General features: G+C 41.9%; 1 protein-coding gene across 2 annotated transcripts in view; it reads right to left on the reverse strand.

Annotated features, from left to right (window-relative positions):
• Positions 1 to 18,900, reverse strand: part of MICU1 (mitochondrial calcium uptake 1) — a 117,729-nt gene that overhangs the window by 85,571 nt on the left and 13,258 nt on the right. Inside the window, exons 1-3 of one of the 2 annotated variants that reach the window (XM_062580365.1) lie at positions 13,241 to 13,325; positions 12,967 to 13,128; positions 1,194 to 1,374 (exon numbers count right to left, since the gene is read on the reverse strand). In XM_062580365.1, coding sequence (XP_062436349.1) covers positions 1,194 to 1,374; positions 12,967 to 13,127 — 342 coding nt within the window. In that variant the 5' untranslated portion in view covers position 13,128; positions 13,241 to 13,325. Of the gene's footprint in view, positions 1 to 1,193; positions 1,375 to 12,966; positions 13,129 to 13,240; positions 13,326 to 18,900 lie in introns of those variants that run through there. The other variant, XM_062580366.1, reaches the window with a different exon arrangement.

An 18,900-nucleotide genomic window follows, 5' to 3' on the forward strand; every position in this document is an offset into this window, starting at 1 on the left:
CCTAGGATCTTTCAACACAGCTTCACTGAATTGCCATCAAAATGTCACAGTAGGGAAAGTCTGTAGCTCAAAATACCACAAGACACTTAAATTTAACCCAACTGTCATCTAATTTAACCAAGACCAGAACATGATTCAGCAACCTCAAAACAAAACATCTCTTTAGCTTTTATGAAAAGCTATTAAACTAAATATATGACTATCCACAATTTAACAACTAATGAGATGCAGCCTCTTAGATATGGACTTAAAATGACTACCAAAAGCAAATTATACAAGAGGAATTGTGAAGAATACACACTTCCATTCCATACTTCAGCACTGCAAAGATACTAAATCAAACAGGCCAATAAAACCAACGTCCAGACAGGTTTTTTTTTTTTTTTTTTTTAAAGTGCTGTCTGCCAACTCTCAACCACAAGTCTCTTCAGATCAAGTTGTACATCTTGTAATAACAATAGTTACAGATAGTACCAAACTTGTCAGATAATTCTGAAGAGCCCAAAGCTCTTGAGACTACCCAGCACTGAAGGTGAGTCACAAGCTGACAACACAAATCATTACTCAAGCTTTCCTCCTCTAGAAAATTTGTCTGATACAAGAATTGAATAGGCATAGGATTAGAGACAGAAACATGGCAAACCAAAATGAGGGAGGAAAAAACAAACAAAAAAAAAGTATTCCAATGACTAATTTATAGAAAAATTAAGAAAGGGAAACAAAAGTTACTCCTTCACTACCACTCTCCCTTCCACACTTGCCCTCTACTTCTTTCTTCACATGCGGTCTGTTTGTCTGTAAATGAACGAACTTCCACACAGATACAGGCTACACACTCAAAATGGTTTTAAAAACAACTATTATATTTATTCCCTGGTTTGCGTTCATCACTTTAATAGACATCAAGGTAAGAGGCTTGATTTCTCAGATATCCACTTTGCAGATATCCAACTAGAGGTGCTCTAAGGGCTCCTCATCTCAGATGACCAGCGCACCATGCTTTCCGAAAAGCAGATTTCTACCTAGAGAAACTCAAGGTAGATTCCCAAAAGAGCAAGGCCCTTTTAGAAAATAAGGCAAGTACTGACCAAAAGCCAGACTTGGAACATGTGCTTGCATGAAACATTCTGCAAATTTTACCCATCTTTCACTGCAGTGCAACCACTGCAGTATAACACGGCCAGCTTTCATACCTTACGATCCCTGAACCCTGAACGCTTCTTCTTCTTCCCTTCTGGCAGAGCCTCCTCATTGCCTGAGGCTACAGCCTTCCCGCTGTCATTGGTGCTGCTCTCCTCCTCCTCCTGGTGCTTCACCTTCTCACTTGGGTCTGCCCTTGGATCGTGTTTTACAGATGAGTCTTCCGCATAGGCCCTGCAAGAAGTAAGAGGAAAACACCAATTTAGAAGATTAGAGCTTTATCAGCCAGAGCTGTTAAAGAAAGCCATGCAAGGCTCTCCACAAACAAAGTTCAGTGTGAAGGACTGCAGAGCAAAAGCAAAAATGTTGGAGACCTCCAAGGAATATTATATGCTGCTTCCTGTTTCTTTGATCAAGTTTTACACATATACACACACACAGAGAAAGACTAAGAGTTAGCTTTTTTTTTTTTTTTAAACAGCTGAAAACCATCAGGATGCATTGCTGAATGAATGATCATACCTTCTCCTAAAAGCTAGACAGGCAAGATTCACCTTGGGAAGCACACACTATAGCCACCTCTAGCTTTAAATTCTAACATCCCTCAATAAAAATCTAGTACTGAGGGAAACTTGCTTTACTGTCAGCACTGCAGGATTCAGAACGAGTAGCCTCTGACTCCCAGGACATTTTATTTACTTTCTCTCTCCACCAAGTGACAGGCTGAGTTGTAGTCCACAGCCACCACCCTCCTGTAGGTACCAACGCTGCAGGATTTGTTCATCGCCAAGCTGGAAATGCCCCTCTGGGCAAAGCAAAGGGCCTCCTCTCCTCGGCTCACAGATACGAGGACCTGCAGCAACTATTTGTAGACTAACTACTTACAACTGCTTCATCTCCCTGCCTAGCTGCTGAATAACCAACTGTCCACACACTAGTTAACTACAGAGCACACCAAGTCCATATGCCAAATGCCAAGGCAGTTCCTACATTTTACCTGCAAGACAGTTTAAGAGCATACACATGGAGATCCGTGAAGTTACAATCCTAAGGATACGTCAACATGTCACAACTAACGGCCTGAAGAAAGCGAGTACTTTAAAAGACCTGTCTGAAGCTTAAACTAAGCCAACCTGACTTTGCACTGCTGGTGAATGGTTTCGACTAACCAGAGCAATCACTGGCTTCTGCAGTTGGGTAGCGCTCGTTGCTGTGAGCCTTCCAATGAAGTTCCATGGTTTGGGATTCACACTAGCCAAGAACACAATTATTTATAACTGTGTTATAAATGAGCCTCTCTGCTGCAAGCCTACTGAAGAGGACAGCCCTGAAGACAGTGAACCTGCACAGCTATAGGTCAGTCTTCCCAGCTACCTCAGATTCCATGGGATAACAGAGCACTGCTCCTTAGAGATAACTCCCTGGCAGCTTGCAAAAAATAATTGCTTCATGGAGGCCTTCAACCATAATGACACGCTGGAGGCATCCTACTGATGCTATTCTAACGCCCTCATGAACTATAAATCCGTTAGCATTAATTTCTTAAGCCGGGAAATGCTGCTTACCTTTCCAAATAGGGCTCACCTTGAGTGGGGGAGAGGAACAGAGCACAGAGCTGCAGCTCTGACGGTAACTCGGATACAAGCAATCCTGACTCAGTTACATCTGTTGTGCACAAAAAGAATCGAGTTCAGAGCATTAAGCCTGCATTCTTCACCTCCCAAACACGCTGCTCACTTGAACTGTTGTTGATCCAAACCGCATTTTGAAGGCCGATCAGCTTAATAGCTTTTCCCTAACAAAATGACTGTTGCTTCCACTCACTGCTAGAACTCCCCTCGTCCTGCTCTGCATGCCCCTGGGCATGCAGAAGACCCAGCAATGTAAAGTAATCATACAAACAGCAAAGGTGACAGACAAAACGAGAAGTCCAAGATATCACAGCCACATGAACTGGGTAGGCTCTCAGACAGCCCACAACTTGCATCCCATTCTTCATTCCTGATCCTCCCCCAAAGAGCAAGTTCATTACCCTTCGCTGCTTTCCATCACCAACATTTGTTTTCACGCTACAAAATGTCTCAGCAAGATTGGTAGAATAAGAGCAGGTTGAGCAAGTCTCCTATTCTTAAAAAAAGGTTTCAGATGCCTTCAGTAAACACAGAACTGCACTATTCACAATACTTCAGCCTTCGCGTGAACCTGACTTTTTCCAGACTGAAAATTCTGAGCCAGGTCACAAACAAGCCTGACTCAGAATGCCAGCTACCAGTGGCAGAAGAGCATTTTACTACATACTGGAAGACCATACTCAAGAGTCAGAAAGATGCCAAAACTGTTGAGAAAAGTGGGGGAAAACATCAACAGTTTTGCTTTAGAAGAAAGCAAAAGCCTGTAGAAATAAGGAAACAAGAACCAAAAAGAAGAGGAACGCAAACAAAGTACTCCAAACAAGTTAAAAGCAAGATACTGTACAAAACTGATAAGGGACACAAATACCCCAAGGCTGGGGTGATGACCAACAATAGCCTTTTTGTTGTCTGAGTTACCAAAACTAACAAGGAAAGCGTAACAAAAATCAAGATTGTTTGCTGCACTAGAAGTTAAAGTAGTATCATAAAGAGCAAGTGTTCACTTGGAATGTAGTGTTTTATATGCCTATACTCTGGTTTCCTCAAGAGGCAGTGCCGACAGACTACTCAAATGGTAGCCAAGGTCTGTATGCCACAGCAACACTATAGACATGCACTTTCTGTTCAGCAGCTCTGGGAAACCTTCAGGTATCTGAGGTTTGGCTTTATTACGAGTTGTCTCAGACTCTATGGAAAATCATTCATTACTGGATATCCACTGATATTCAATAAGCCTTAACTTAGCATTGTTAATATTTGAAAAGAAAACAGCCATCGGTATAGACCCGTTACGTAGCCCAACACCGGCATCAGAGTAAGCAAACAAGAGCTAGGCTTCTTTAATTATAAGATTAAAGGAAAATTCAGCAACAGTCAACAAGGGCTTAGAGAAAATGAGTCTTGTCAAACTAAATTGATGCCACTTCTTGATGAGATTACTGGTGTTGTTGATAATGGTAATAGCACTGGTATAATGAACATAAAATCCCATATGTATTTCACTTGCTACTAAAATGACATTGTGATTAATAAACTACAGCATTAAAAAAAAAAACAAAATCAAGATGACACATTCAATGGATTAAAAAATAGGTAATAATATGCTTCAAAACACAAGCACTTGATCATCAATGAGTGGCTGAGCTTCTCCCAAACTCAACAAGAGAAAGTTCTTGGCTCTATGCCACCTCCTATTAATGACCTAGAGGCTAAAGTCACCAGGTCCCCTGGGATCTGCAAATAAACACTCAGAGCACGTTACAAACAACCTCGCCTCATAAGCTGAGCACAAGCAAGCAAACAGCACCCAACTCCAAATGGCCAAACAGCAAGGGGAACATCTGGGAAGAACATCCAAAGATCATGCATACATGACAGTTTCAATTCATCCTAGAAGTTAATGACTCAAAGTCATTTGGTGTCTTAGTGGATCATCAGCTCAACATAACTCCGAGTGAATTATCACAGTCAAAATAACTAATCTAAACTTTTTACTTATCAATCCAGGAATCTCAAATTGTCTCAATATTAAATTGCTTCTGTTTGGCACTGAGATAGGTCTCCCAGGCTACTCTGTTATGGTGCTTCAGTCTTTTTAACATGTTTTTCCTCTACACCCTACCCAAGAAACACAAACTAAATATTCAGTAGGGCAAGTGCAAGAGTCAGGACTTACTCTTTATGGACTAACCAAGAGTCGACAGAGAAGCAAATCTATCATCGTCCAAATTCCTGCTACAGGAACAAGTTACAGAGCTCTGTAACTAACAACAAAAAGAAACAGATGAAAGCAGGCACTAGCATTCACTGAGCTGAGGTCAAGAATAAAGCCAACTTTTTCCTGGTGTGTTGCATTTGAATAGTTTTCCCTAATGTACAGATTCTGGCTCAAATGGTTTCTAAAAGCCAAGACAGAGTGAGCTCCCCCTCCGAGAGGGTAAGTACTGCTTCAAGCAGGTCTATTAGATACAAAGGAAAGAATTAATCCTTGGAAGTTACCGTCTGTATTATATCTACTTTCACCTTCAGCAGTCATCACCTCTGGCTAAGACTATTAATTTACTGGGCACATTATAAACATCAACTATCAACTAAAGAAAAGAAGTGACATGAATTGTGAGTTTAAGCCCTTTTCTAAACCAAGTTCCTTGAAAATACTTAGTTTCTCTGTAAGGACAGACAAGTCAAGTCTCCACGTTACGAGTTTACCAATCCGAAGCACAGTTTTCCATCAAGTTTTACCAGCACGTATCTAAGTTTAAGCATTACAAAATGTTTTAAGACAGACCAACCTCGGAACACAGGCAGCTGACAAGGAAGGCAAATGGATTCTCTTAACATCTGTTCCCTTTCCCAAACATCCACCATTATTCAACAAGCCATTAAGCAAAGACATGTTACAACATTAATCATTCCAGCACCATATCTTGTTTTGCAAACTACAGGCTCAGCCCTGCAAGGCAATAAAATTTGAGAGCCTCCACGCGTGCACAAGGCAAAGCACGAGTTTTCACGCCAGAGCACTTCCCAGACTCACGACGACTATTTGTCTGCCTGACTCTGCTTTCCAATCCATCTTAATTTCCACTGAGGATGGCATGAGAACACAAGAGAGCAAGTATAAAACTAAGGTAAGTGGTGTCAACTGAGAACCAAAATTACGTAAAATAGTTACCTAACGAAGAACAAGCAAATCAGACTGGAAGAAGAAAGAAAAGCTGTCCTACCTCAAGAGGCTAAGTCTCTGACCAAAGAAACTGATAATAAGAACCTGCAAGGTAGACTTACTTAAATATTAGGAAGTTCTTACTGCTTTGGATACCTAAAGCAATGTGCAACCTTCAGTTGCTTCACGGGAAAAAGCGTGAGGGGGGAGATCACTTGTGGGGGGAACAAGATGCCTTAAAATTTCTTTTCCCCCTTGACACCTAGTCCAGAAACATCAGAGGAAGACCACAGGAAGACCACCTTCTGCTGCAGTAAAGGAAATATTCAACTCCATAAGCCTTTTGTTCTCTTAGCCGGCCCCCGTAACAGCGGTAACACATGGAACTGTGCGCTAGACACCAAAAAAAAAATCATACAGCTTACACCAGCAAGTCTCAGTGACATTCTACTGCTGACTAGACAATAGACAGCTGAAACCGTAGAAGCTTACCAAAGTAAAAGCAACAAGAACCACAAGGTTAGCTTACCTGCTTTTTTAAAGCCTTAATTATCATGGATTATCACCAGATTATGCCCATCACCAGTTTTCTCCCTTGCTTCCAGCCCCTAGATCTAAACTCGAGCACAACACAGAGGGCAGTCAGGTAGATCAGGTGGTAGGAAGCAGAGCTTCTTAGGGGGGAGACAGCAGTGAGAAGACTGCATCCTAAAGGGGGAAACACTCAATGACTTCATTAGTACCCTACTTCCAAACCCACTGTTGAGCTAAATTGGATGATATTTGCAGTGTACTAATCTCACACTTGAGATTTTTCTTCTTCCTCTGCTCAGCTAGGAAATTCCCCTACTCCACTCCCAAATAACTTGACTTCTTGGAAAGGTGTCACTTTCCACAGAGCTCCTGGAAGTCAGCCAACACCCTCTTCAGGGTGCGGGCAAGGTGAGCTCGTTTCTCCTTATTTAGTATAAAGGGGAGGCAGCAGGCAAGAACTTGGCCACCAGAGGGCACCCATACTGCTTAAAAACACCCTTAAAGCTAAATTTCAAGTGGCATTAAAGACTTGGAGTTCAAACTCTTTGGGTTAGAAGACAGAGAAGTTAAAGTTTAGTCCCCATAAGAGAAGCAAAGTCACAGTAAAACAAGGAGTTTCAGGAAGCAGTTTCTGGCACTTCCATCTGGCTTCTAAGCAAGTCAGACCTGGAATTTGTGCAACACAACATTTAAATATGATTTTGTGAGCGCACACACAAGTCAACTCCCAGGGTTCTACAGGTTTAAGGAAAATACCTGTGCTTTAAACTTTGTGGTTCACTTAAGGTCATTCCTCTGCAGAGTAGTTCAGATGTTTTCCTAATTAACTGAAATTTGATTTTGGCTCACTCCCTGGCACCAGATTCTTTCCTTCCCCTGCTGTTCATGGGTAAAAATAATACAAAGCCAAAACCACCAGAGAGGACACAGTGCTCTATCAAGACACCACTCAGATCAATGTGATTTGGGGTCTTGAAAGAAAATCCTTGGCATATCAACCCTAAGTATAGTCCCTTAACTGTCACCTCACCATCCCCTGACAAAGAGAATTAAAAACAGGGTAGGGTTCAATAAAGATAACTCAACAAGGGCAGCAACATTTTTTTCAGCTTCTCTTTCCTACATCAGCTCAAGCAGTACATGATACATCCATAGTTATAAAACAGTTCTCTTCTCTCTTGACTATAATTTATGTGGTTTTCTTTGTTTCACTAGAATTAAAAAGTGTCTCCGTTTCAGCTGGCATAAAATATTTCCATCAATCTTGCCATTAAAAATGTATTCTAAGCAAATTACTCTAGAGCCCAAGACTATGATGGAAAAAGCAATACATTCTTAAACAAAGTTAGCTAGGAGCTGATCTATGCTTCAAAATTACTTCCAGAGTCACTGAGGGAAAGAACCCACACGAGCGGAAGACAAAAAGCCGTGAAGCTTTGCGTGTCAGCTGAGTGAGGAAGATTACAAAGAAATGGTATTTCCTCCAGACAGCCTTTCAGGAAAGCAATCAGAGATGAAGGATGACCCAAGGAGAAAACCAGGAAAGAAGGCAAGGGGGGAAAAGGAAGAAATGGCAAAGACGAAATGAATATTCAATCGATTTCAGCAGAAGCTGCACTCAACATCAAAACAGCTAAGCTTGCCTACGTGGAGCAGAGCCTGAAAAGGAAGAGCTTATTATACAGCACGAATATACCACCACACCTGGTGAAGAGGCATCTTGAGCTCAACAGCTTACACTTCCGCACAGGATGGGGCAAAGTAAGGCAGAGAAAGAAACACGCTGGTAGCACAGAACCTCATTGGTAACCAACTTCCAGAGCAACACAGATGTCTCCCTCTTATTACTGGTAGCATGTTTAACGAAGGATAAGAAATTAAATACAAACAAGGAATTCAAGTCAATCGGAAACAGCGCTCGTAACAGTCTGTAAGCAGAAATCCTTCTGTACTTTCAGAAGGGACAGTCCTCCTTCCTGCAGCAGTTCAGTCAGCTGGGGCAACACACCACCCCACAGCTCCTGGGGAAACGGTACCCTGCAACACAACCACTGCCAGGAGCCTGGGACATTGTTTTTTCCTATTCCCTCAAAGGAACGCGGCACATTCTTGTGTGGCTCCATGAGACCACTAAACCTACTACTTGAGTCCAGACCATGTCATCCACACCACAGCGTCTCCAGAGTGTCCATAACTGCTCTTCATTCCTCTCAACTCGGATAAACGTCAAGCTCTAAGCCTGCTTATCCAGGAGCCTGAGTTGCTACCTGTTTAATTCAAGGCTTCAGTACTGCAAAGTTTTACTCTGAAAACGTGTATAGGTCATTAAAGTGCTGTTTCCTCTTCTTAAAAATCCCTTTTCTTTGCTAAGACAAAAAGGAAAAAAAACCTATCATAATGACCTAGCTCTTCACTCAGTCCAAAGCTAACATTTGATCTTGTTTCTGATCTGAAAAACCCTTAGGCAGTTCAGCCTCATGAAAACTACACCAATAGATCTTTAGAAAGCAGTAGCCATATGCACCTGGCCAGTTTTCTGTCCAGAAAAGCAAAGTGTCAGCTTAGCTCCCTACAGAAAGGGAAACACCTAGAGAGTGGAAGTCTGCTCAGACATGTATTTCATTCAATACTGGGCTGACTTAGTGACAAGTTTCAGGATTGAGACTTCAACTTAAGGTCTTCCAGTTATCCACTGCCCATAGACCCTACCAGTCAGGCTGGTTTGTCATATAAATAAAGTTATCTTTAGCCATTTGATAGCACACCAGATCAGTATTTGCAATAATAAACTGAGAACAAGTTTCATAAGAGTTTCAGTAATATATTTTCTTAACATTAAGCTTGCAGCAAGCTAAGGTTCAGTAGCTCTCAAATATTAGTGCCTCATTTAGATTAACCAATGATTGCACCAAGATTTATTTCAATTAATTAGTTAATTCAGTTTATTATATCAATGCCCAGAATACTTAATTGCTTCTGTTGCCAGATACAAATCCCCAGAGCTTAAAGTTATGACTTAAAAACTGTGAATTCATTAGTCTAAGCTCGGTTATTTGCATTAGTGAAGTATAGTTCATCACAGCAAAACAGAGCAGCATCAGCTACTTGTTTTGTATAATCATTTAGGTCAGACAGATTCCACCAAAAGCGCGCAGCAGTAGCTCAGGTAGGAAGTAAGCAAGCCCAACAGATACGATCACAGACCCTTGTGCAGAAGCGTATTAGTTGTGGTGATTCCACCAACACACCTCCAGTCTTAGGAGGACAAAAGTAGTCTCTCCTACCCTCTGCCATACTACCACTAAGTTCTTAAAGTACAGTTTTTAAATCCTAGACTGCCCCTCTACCCTCATGTAGGCTTCCTTATCCCAGCTGTTGCTTCTGACGGTGCTCAAAGCATATCCTACAGAAGAAACGTGAAATACGCTTTTTTTCAGACTCTACATGAGAATCAGAACCACCACTTGAGGACGTCTTGCCTTTCCTTAAGCTACTAGAGACACTACCATATTAATTCCTTTTTCTAAGGGAAAAGGATCTGGGTGGGCGGAAAGGGGAAAAATTTTTTTTTTCCCCCCTCCTCTTCTTCCTTAAGTTTGAGGCAGTGCTTCCCCCATGCCGACTGATAAGAGTTAGGGCATTTACACAAAGCTCTAAGCAGAACGGAATACCAGCCAGATAATTTTTTTTTAAACTACTCTCCCTCTAACAAGCATCATTTCCTACTTACCTAGCTTTCTGCTAGCCCAAAAAGCATAAGATTTTCCATCACTTCCTGATTTGCCTCATTACATCTTTATGTCCACAACTTTAAAGAACAAGATTTGTAAGGAAGAGAAGAGGGAGACATCACACAAAAGTAATCTTAAAAGGAAACTTCAGTGACAACCTGCTAAAGAGCATCACTAGCGTGGTTTCCTTATTCAAAGAGCAATGAAGTGCCTCCGCTTCAGTAACAGGGCGCACAAGGTTAAGGAAAACATTAGCAGCAACACACTGCTCCTGAGCATCACCCACCACCAAACTCTTTGCAACAGCAAGAGCCATACTTCAAAAATATAGATCCCCTCAGGAGACTGCCGCACAGCAAGGTTTCATGTAATGACAAAAGCACATTTGCTTAGCTAATTGAAGGAAAACAAGCATTGTATGTCATCTGCAGACTAACTGCACTAATAGAGCTGTTTACGTAAAGAACCTCCTTAACCTTCCCATTTAGCTACTGCTGCAACATTTAATAAATCAAAATCACTTATTCCTAAGAATAAATATGGACATTCTTAAACAGACACACACTTGCATTTCTCTGAAGTACACAAATTGCATTTTCAATGACACCTGGTTTACCTGATCCCCAGCCCTGGCTAGATGTATGAAAACCATTTACCTTTTATAACTAATCCATTATATGCAGCGCTACTTGCTGTAAAACAACTGAATAAGCCAGCACATCACTGCAAACGTTCACCATTCACCTACAACTATTTTAAACTCCCTTAATCGCCTAGTTTATATGTTGTGAACGGAAAAATTGGCAGTTCATCTCATTTAAACACAACGCTAGAAGGCTTATTTCAAAGTCCGTTCAGAACTTTTACGAGCATCAGTATGAAGTACTTCCTATACCAAGCATCAGTTTTGCTCGTCTTCTTCAACAGCTTTAAGTCAAGCCATTAGATGAATATCATAAGCCTAAACGAACTTTTATTTCGGTTACGCACATTGCAATTACTTAAGTGCTAATATAACAAAAGAATACTTGCAAGGCTACAGAATCCTATTTAATGCTGTAAGAAATGAAAAAAAAATCTAACCAAATCTGTCTCTCCAGATTGATTACGACTCTGGAGATCACAGATCTCCCGCTGCAAAGGCGCTGCTTATCTCTTACCCGATTTCATCTGCACTCTAAGCTGAGCAAGGTCAAGCCTGGTTACAGCTCTGAGGAGCCTCTAAGGAATAGCCAAGTATTGCAAGAATAGGAGCTAACAGATTCCCTCCCATTACTATTGACCCAGCACTCAGCATACCATTAGCCAGGAAGCAGAGTTGCAGGAAGCACCTTTCTTCTGAGAAAATGTAAAGCTAACAGCTAACAGTCTTGCTATTTTTAAAAGCGCGGGTGAACCTTTCGCAAGAGGGAGAGATTAACCCAGGTGCCTTGGAAACAGCTTTACCAAGGACATTATTTTTTACCTGCTTGACCATCACATTGAAGATGGTTTCAAATGGGAAAAAAGCACTCACTCCCCTGCCTGGGCAAGGGTGGCATCGCTTCAGCCATGGCCTCCCATCCATGCCACCTTTTAGGCACGGCACTGTGCATTCATGCCCTGCAGACAGAGCTGCACTAGGTAACTACAGCTTACTAGCAAAACATAGCATCAGAAGAAACTATACCACATCATGGGGTGCTTCCTAGCACTGGGCAGCACCTTTTAACAGAAAAGAAAGTCTTTGCATTTCTAGCAGGAGCCAGAATAGTTAATATGAATAGGAGGAAAAAGCTGTTAACACCAGAGCCCGCAAGCCACAAAACAGACTGGCAAAAAAATAAACAAGAAATCCGAAGTCCGCATGCAGAATTCGCTGCGACTCTGGGGAGAAGGCGAGTGTGCCTACTGATCTGGAAGCGAGCCAGCGAGGAACAACCTCCAAAACATCAGGAATGAAATAAGATACATTTTTCAGAGATGCTTTTGCCTTCAGACACTTTTATAATTGCAGCCCTGCACTCGAGTGCTCCTGCTGGAGCCACACTGCTTTCCTGTTTCAAGGGAAGTGAAAGGATTCCTTGATTTATTGCAAACATGGCACAGGCCCAGAGTTTAGCAAGAGTTTAAGGCAAACACAAATATGGCCTTTCTCCTCACAGCTATGGAAAGAAGCTTTGAGCTTCATGACTCATGAGGAGGTATGCTCATCAACTATAAACTCTGGGTCTTAAACAAACAAAAAACAAACAAAAAAACGCCCCAAAACCTGCCTGCAGCTATCTTACCACTGACCCACTGAAAGATAGATTGTCCCCTTCTGCTCCCTCCCTAGATTTTTTTTATGTGAAGTAGTCAGCAGAGTACAAAGAAAAGCAATGTAACATCCACTGACTAAACGTGCTTTGCCCAGCAGCCCTTCCAGAAGCTGAAAGCACTACACTTTTGTCCAGTTTAGCCAAGTCAAAAAATAAAGTTTGCACAGCACCACAGACCCGGGAAATGGCAAAACATGGGAAGCAGGGCAGCAAACCCCACCAACTGCAAACAGGCTGGCTCAGCACGGCCCCAAAGGGCAACTCTTCAGCCCTGAGGCTTCTCGCACTTCTCCAACTAAGAGAGGCTCCGCAGGGAGTCACCCATTCAGCAGCCATGCCTGCGCCTCCCACCCGGCAGAAGCAGGAAAAGCAGCAACACCTTACAGAAACTCCAGCAGATCTTCAAGATATCTGCAGGTACTTTCCAGAAGACCAAAGCAGTGCAAGAAATAAAGAAACGTTACCTCTGCCAAAGAAATCTAGCACTCGCTGTCGCTGCGGTGGTCCCTAGGAAAGCCGCCACCACAAGCCTCCGCCTGGCCCCAGGGTGATGTGTCGTCCCGTGGTAGCGCCGGGAGACGGCGGACAGCCCTGCCGCAATGGGAAGGAGTCGAAGGCGAAGCATCCTGTCAAGTAAGAGAAAAATGTTACTGAAGTGTCACAGCTGTTTATTTGTTCTGAAATAAGAACATAGCCAGTGTAGTAAATAAGTTAAAAATATTACTTATTAGCACACACCTGGCTGGCACACCTTGCTGTCACATCTTAGCTATTTACTCCTCTCCTCTTACAGTATGTTTTAAACTCCTCTCCATACCTTTCCTCAGAATACTTAGTGAGAACATGTGCACAGCTCTGCTGAAGTGCCATGGCCTAACAGATGCAAGCAGAACCTACCAGCACAGCAAATGAGTAAGTCACTTTTCCAGAGGAAAAAAAACTGAGCTAGACTTTAAGAAGGCAAATTAAACCACAAAAAAAAAAAAGCAAAACAAAAACACTCAGTCATTTTGAACTTCCCTAAGATCATCCAAATATTGTTAAAATATTTTCAAGCTACCCTGGGGAAAAAAAATAATTATACCCAGCTTCAAGTAACAGGCAAGTTTCCAGATGTCCAGACTTTTAAAATGCAATCCATTCTGCTACACAAACATTACAGAGACAAATATGAAACCAAAGCTACAAATTAAACATTACTACAGTGAAGAAATTCAAACCGCAAAAGTATTACCTGATAACATAAACAAGCTACAAAAGACAAAGTAGTTCCGATAGCTCAGAAAATTGAAACGCAAGCCTTCCTTTTAAAAGGAAAAAGTGTTTTTTTTTTTTTTAAAGTAAAAAAAAAGGTAGTCTTCCCAACTGTTGAAAATTTAGTCTTCTGATGAAGGTTCTCAGGGTCAACTTGTGCATAATAGAGCATAAAGCACCATGACAACTTGGGAGCAGAACTGTTGAGCACAGGAATTCTTTCTCCTTTTACCAAAAACGGGAAATGCAGAGCAGAAGCCTTTCTTCCTTCTGTTACCCACTCTTTCCTAGGAATTCTTGCTGTTCTGTTCAACTATTCCCATCCAGTCAATAAACAACCACATAAGACAAACTGTAAGTAATATTTATTGACTTCTACTTGCTTTTGTAACACAAGAGGTCACCTTATGCTTTTACTAAGCCATTAACACCCAATAACAAGAAGCTTGGGACCATTTTGCATACGTATTGCTGCATTATTCCATTTAAGTTATAAGCAGTTCAATATATTAGTGTACTTCATCAAAACAACATACAGCTCAGGATACCATAACATGAACTAGGAACGTGAACTTAGGCAGGAGAATAGGAGAGGAGGGAAAGAAAAAAAACATTCAACAGATAATTTAGGATGCTCAATAGCCGCTGACGTATATGTCTGAAGACTTTACAGTACAGGCAAGACTAGCATGGTACAGGCAGGAAAAGCAGACATAAGGGCTCTGCTCATGATTTTGCACCAATTACATCAGATCTAAAGCTGCTGCAGAGCCTTGGGACACGGGAGATGTGGCAAGGCAGCAGGAGCACCGCACAGCTAGAGGCAAGGGTGGCCTGGGATGGAGCGCGGAAACACTGCTCCTCACCGTGCACCCAACCCCCCATCCAGTCCCCCCAGGGCTGCTCGCTCTGCTGGGCTCTTCCATGGATTACTAGGGGCAGACTGTTTATTCCTTTAAAAATAAATAGGCTTAAAATTAAGGTCTTAATGAAATACAGCCAGCCAGCCAACACTGCTGATCGGAGAATCTTCTCCTGCTTAGAACAGTAGATTTTGACAAGAAAAACAGCTCTTTTCACATATAAATTTTTTTCCATCCAATACAAACCTGATGTTCTGACTTTTCCTCTAGGGATGAATTTGTTACCTATGCAAAGAAAATTTGCAAGTGTTATTTTCACAGGCAGCTAATGTGCCCTTTATTTGGGTTTCCCTTCTTCATTACAGCCTTATATGCATAAGATACTTAATCGGTCAAAATGAAAATCAACCCCACCGCAATTGCTCTTCAGCTCAGAAAGATCCAACATTTCAGATTGCTGGCTATAGCCCTGCATACATGCACTCTCAGTCTGAGCCCTAAGAAATAAGTTATCTTCCTTGTTCAAATAATCTTTGCTCCTGATAATGCTGCGTTACTCACCCAAAAGCACACTGCAGTGCTCACTTGGTACCAATAGCCCAAGAGAGCTGAGAGCAGGCAATTCCCATAATTATTCTAAAATAAAGAGTATGCTTATCTTGGAACAGAAAATCACCACTTTGGAAGCTAAGTTTCCCACACTTGCCATCTGTAATTTTACTCTCATGATTTTTTTTTTAATCATAATTGCCACAATACTTGCTATGTTTTGTTAAAAGCCTCAGACATTTAAGTCAAGACCACTTGAGAAAGTTGGTGTTCATTTCAAAAAGGTAAAAAAAAGCATCTTGCCCTAACTGCAGCAACAAAAAGCCTAACACCAACTGCAGCAAGAATAAAACCAGGGTAAGGTATAAAACTGCCAAGAGATAATACGATTATAGCTTGCAGTATGAAGCTGCCTCACAATTTCTGCATGATTTAATGAAATAAATAATTTGCTGTATAGCCACAACAAAGCAGCTCAGAGAGAAAAACCTTAACCCCCAAACACTGGAAATAAGGACCAAACAAAATAGTTAGCATCTAATATAGCCAACTCAATAGATTACTGCTACAAGGAAGAGATAGTTCGTATTTTTACTAAGAGATAAGCCAGTGTTATTCTAAGTCCTTGCTAAGTAGCAGGTTAAATTAATATCCTTTAACAATAAAAATAGATTTTTTTTCAGAAAAGAATGACATGGGGCACAAAAATGTGGATAACACTAGATATTTTTTTTTAGCAGAAACAATTGACAGATTTGAAGATTTTCAAGTGAAGTTTTGTAACTGTCCACTCTACCATTAAACATGAGCTGCTCAAACAGAACTCATGGATGCATGTGTGCAGCTGAGAAGCTGGAACAGCCCAGACCTTCACATATTTGTAGTGTCTCATTAGAAATGTTAGTGGCTTTGACACATGAGAAATCCACCAACCCATTAAGTAAATACCATTTCTGATCCAAGCTGCAACAGCTATCATTCATTCTGAAGACATACAGGTTGCTTCAAAAAAAGAAAAGAAGAGAAACGCAAAGAATGCTATTTCAATAGCTGTTTACGTCCTTGCTTTCTCTGTATATTTTATTTTCCCAAACAACAACTCTCCAGTAAGCTGTTCCGCAATGAAATATAGCTTTTAAAGCAACATTTGAGACTTCTGCTTACTTAGAAGGTACCTACTCTTCACAAAAGCAGCCATATAGTCAGAAATTTAAGCTTTCCAAATATATGAAAAAGGCACATCAGAAGTGTTCTGTGATGAGGAAGCAATGGAGAGGAACTCCAGAGAGGGGTAAAACAAGACCACTATGTTTCCCCGTTATCCCAAGAAGCAGGAACTTAATTCACTGGAGCCACTGATACCACATGCCCACAGCACGGTGCTTTTGCACTGCTGGTTTTTTTCTGAAAAGGATCCAGAGCATCAGAAGTCTAGCTCCGGGTTCTTCAGTGCTTTTAAGAAGTGGTAGATATCATCTCCCACATATATTTTAGATACTGAAAGGAAAAGAAAGAGGCTTGTTCCTACTTTTCCACAGCCCCGGTAATTTGATGGGTCCCTGACTTAATGCCTTAACTAGCCCAGCACAAGGAGGAAGGAGCTCTTCAAACTCAGGTAACTCAGAGGAAGAAGTGCTCCTTGCGAACAACCCAAAGTAGTCTCCGTGTGTAAGATGGAACACACATAACAGCTTTCTGATGTCTGAGCTGGCCTCACTTGCACAAGGACACAAGACAAAAAGCAGTAACTGAATGAGTTGATGGGTCTTCAATTTTTAATCAGAGCAGAGTTCACAGGACATTTTCATTTGAACAATATTACTGGGACGTGCTAAGCTTACACGTTAGCATCAGAATGCGAGTTGAAAATTTAAATCAGTAACATCTTTATACAGTATGATCTTAAAAAGAGAATTAGTATTTAAAAGTCAGTGCCTAGGCATAAAAGCTTCTGCAGGAGATTGCCAGGAACAGTCGTTAACCGCTAAATGAGCTTTCGGAGCCACACAGTTATTAAACCAAGCTGGGACATTTCCAGAGCATGCAGAGATGCCCTCTGCCACAGCAGCCGCTGCAGGGAAGTTCCCAACCTGTTTCCAGCCTGGATGCTGCCTGTCAGTTGTGTCCCACAAAAGGGCCAGTGTCAACACACAGTCAAGAGGGAACAGGCAGAATGGCTGCCTACATTCAGTGCATTTCTAAATATACTGCTTCTCCACATTAAGTAGCTACAACCGTGACACATCTTGTTCAAACTCAGCACAGATCACTCAAAACAAGAGCCCAACACCTTCTGATCATTGGCACCAATGCCCTCATCCCAATCAGATGGCCTCTGGGTGAGAAACACCCCAGAAGCTATTCTGCAGTGTGGATAACATGAACCCAAAGCCAATGTTTCACCAGGTAGATGGCTTCAGATGAAATGACCTAAGGGACAAAGTCTCAGGTACCCGAAAAGACTAACTCGGGCAAGAGACATAACCCAAGCAATAAAGCCCCAATAAGAAAGGTTGCAGAAGGGTAGCAAATCCATTCTGTGGACCACAGGAAGATTTCATGCGACATTTTGAAAAGTGGTATGGCACAGCAGAACAAGTTCAGCTCTGCTAAGAGGCTCCACTTGCGAGTTCCACCTGAACTGACCAATGCAGCTTCAGCTGCAAGGATTTACAGTGCAATCCCCTGCAGAAGGGGCACGCACAAGCCTGCCCTCCCAGCTGCTCAGTAAGAGAGCAACACTGATCAGAAAAGCAATCACAGCAAGGCTCCCCATCTCCTAGCAATTAATAGTGCAATATTTCAAGGTAAGGACCTAGAAACAGGAGTTTCCATCTTCAAGAGGGTTATTGGGAAGAAAAGAGGAAAAATTGAGGCGAGGAAAGGACAACAAATAAATCCAACAGGAAAAAAAGTTTAGGCACAAGGGAAAGGGCAAAACAATCAGGAGAAGCTTCACTGCCAAGCCTAGAACTGAGATATTTCTCAGCGACCAAGCGCAACCTCAGCCACATTCTGCCCCTCCCCATACTCTTCCGTGGAGAAGAGACAGGACAACTCACTCGCCTAAAGCTCGGCACGTGCAGGCAGCAGTGGGCATGCTGCCGGACTACGGCCTTTAGCGAAAGCACTACAGAGCATTTCATAGCACTGGTTAACCACAGAGCTGCAAGCAGCATGGGAGCACTTGGATCTGACTGCTAAAAACTTGCCTGGAAATTTATTTCTAATTTGGCCACATTTATTGCTCTTCTCTCCTAATTCTTCCCCACTTTTAGCATCAAACCTACCCCCACTACAATATTTTAACTAATTTCTCCTCCGCTCTGGAGAAGCGAATGCCAGGCCAAACATTTAAGCCGTAAGAGAACGGTCAAAAATCTACGCAAACAGCGCCTCCAACCGCAGAAAGCAATAGCTATTAACACAAATATAGCTCCAAATCGCATGGTGCAACACTGCGCCCCACGAACACGAGAGAAATTTTTAGTCTCCCAAAATGCAGAACTAACTTTGAGCATTAAAAATAAGTCCTAAAAACACTTTCAGATATACTGCTGAGGACAGTATACATATCGCTTCCTCTACTTGTTTCAGCATCAGTTGCGACCTCACCAGGAGGTCAAGGATGATAACCATTTAGAAGGTTTTGCCCTTGTTTTTCAAACTTACTATTCAAGACATGTCACAAGTATCAGCGGAACTGTACTATGCTGCCAAAAAAACTGCAAA

This window comes from Rhea pennata, chromosome 7, assembly GCF_028389875.1.
Source record: "Rhea pennata isolate bPtePen1 chromosome 7, bPtePen1.pri, whole genome shotgun sequence".
Lineage (NCBI taxonomy): Eukaryota > Metazoa > Chordata > Aves > Rheiformes > Rheidae > Rhea > Rhea pennata.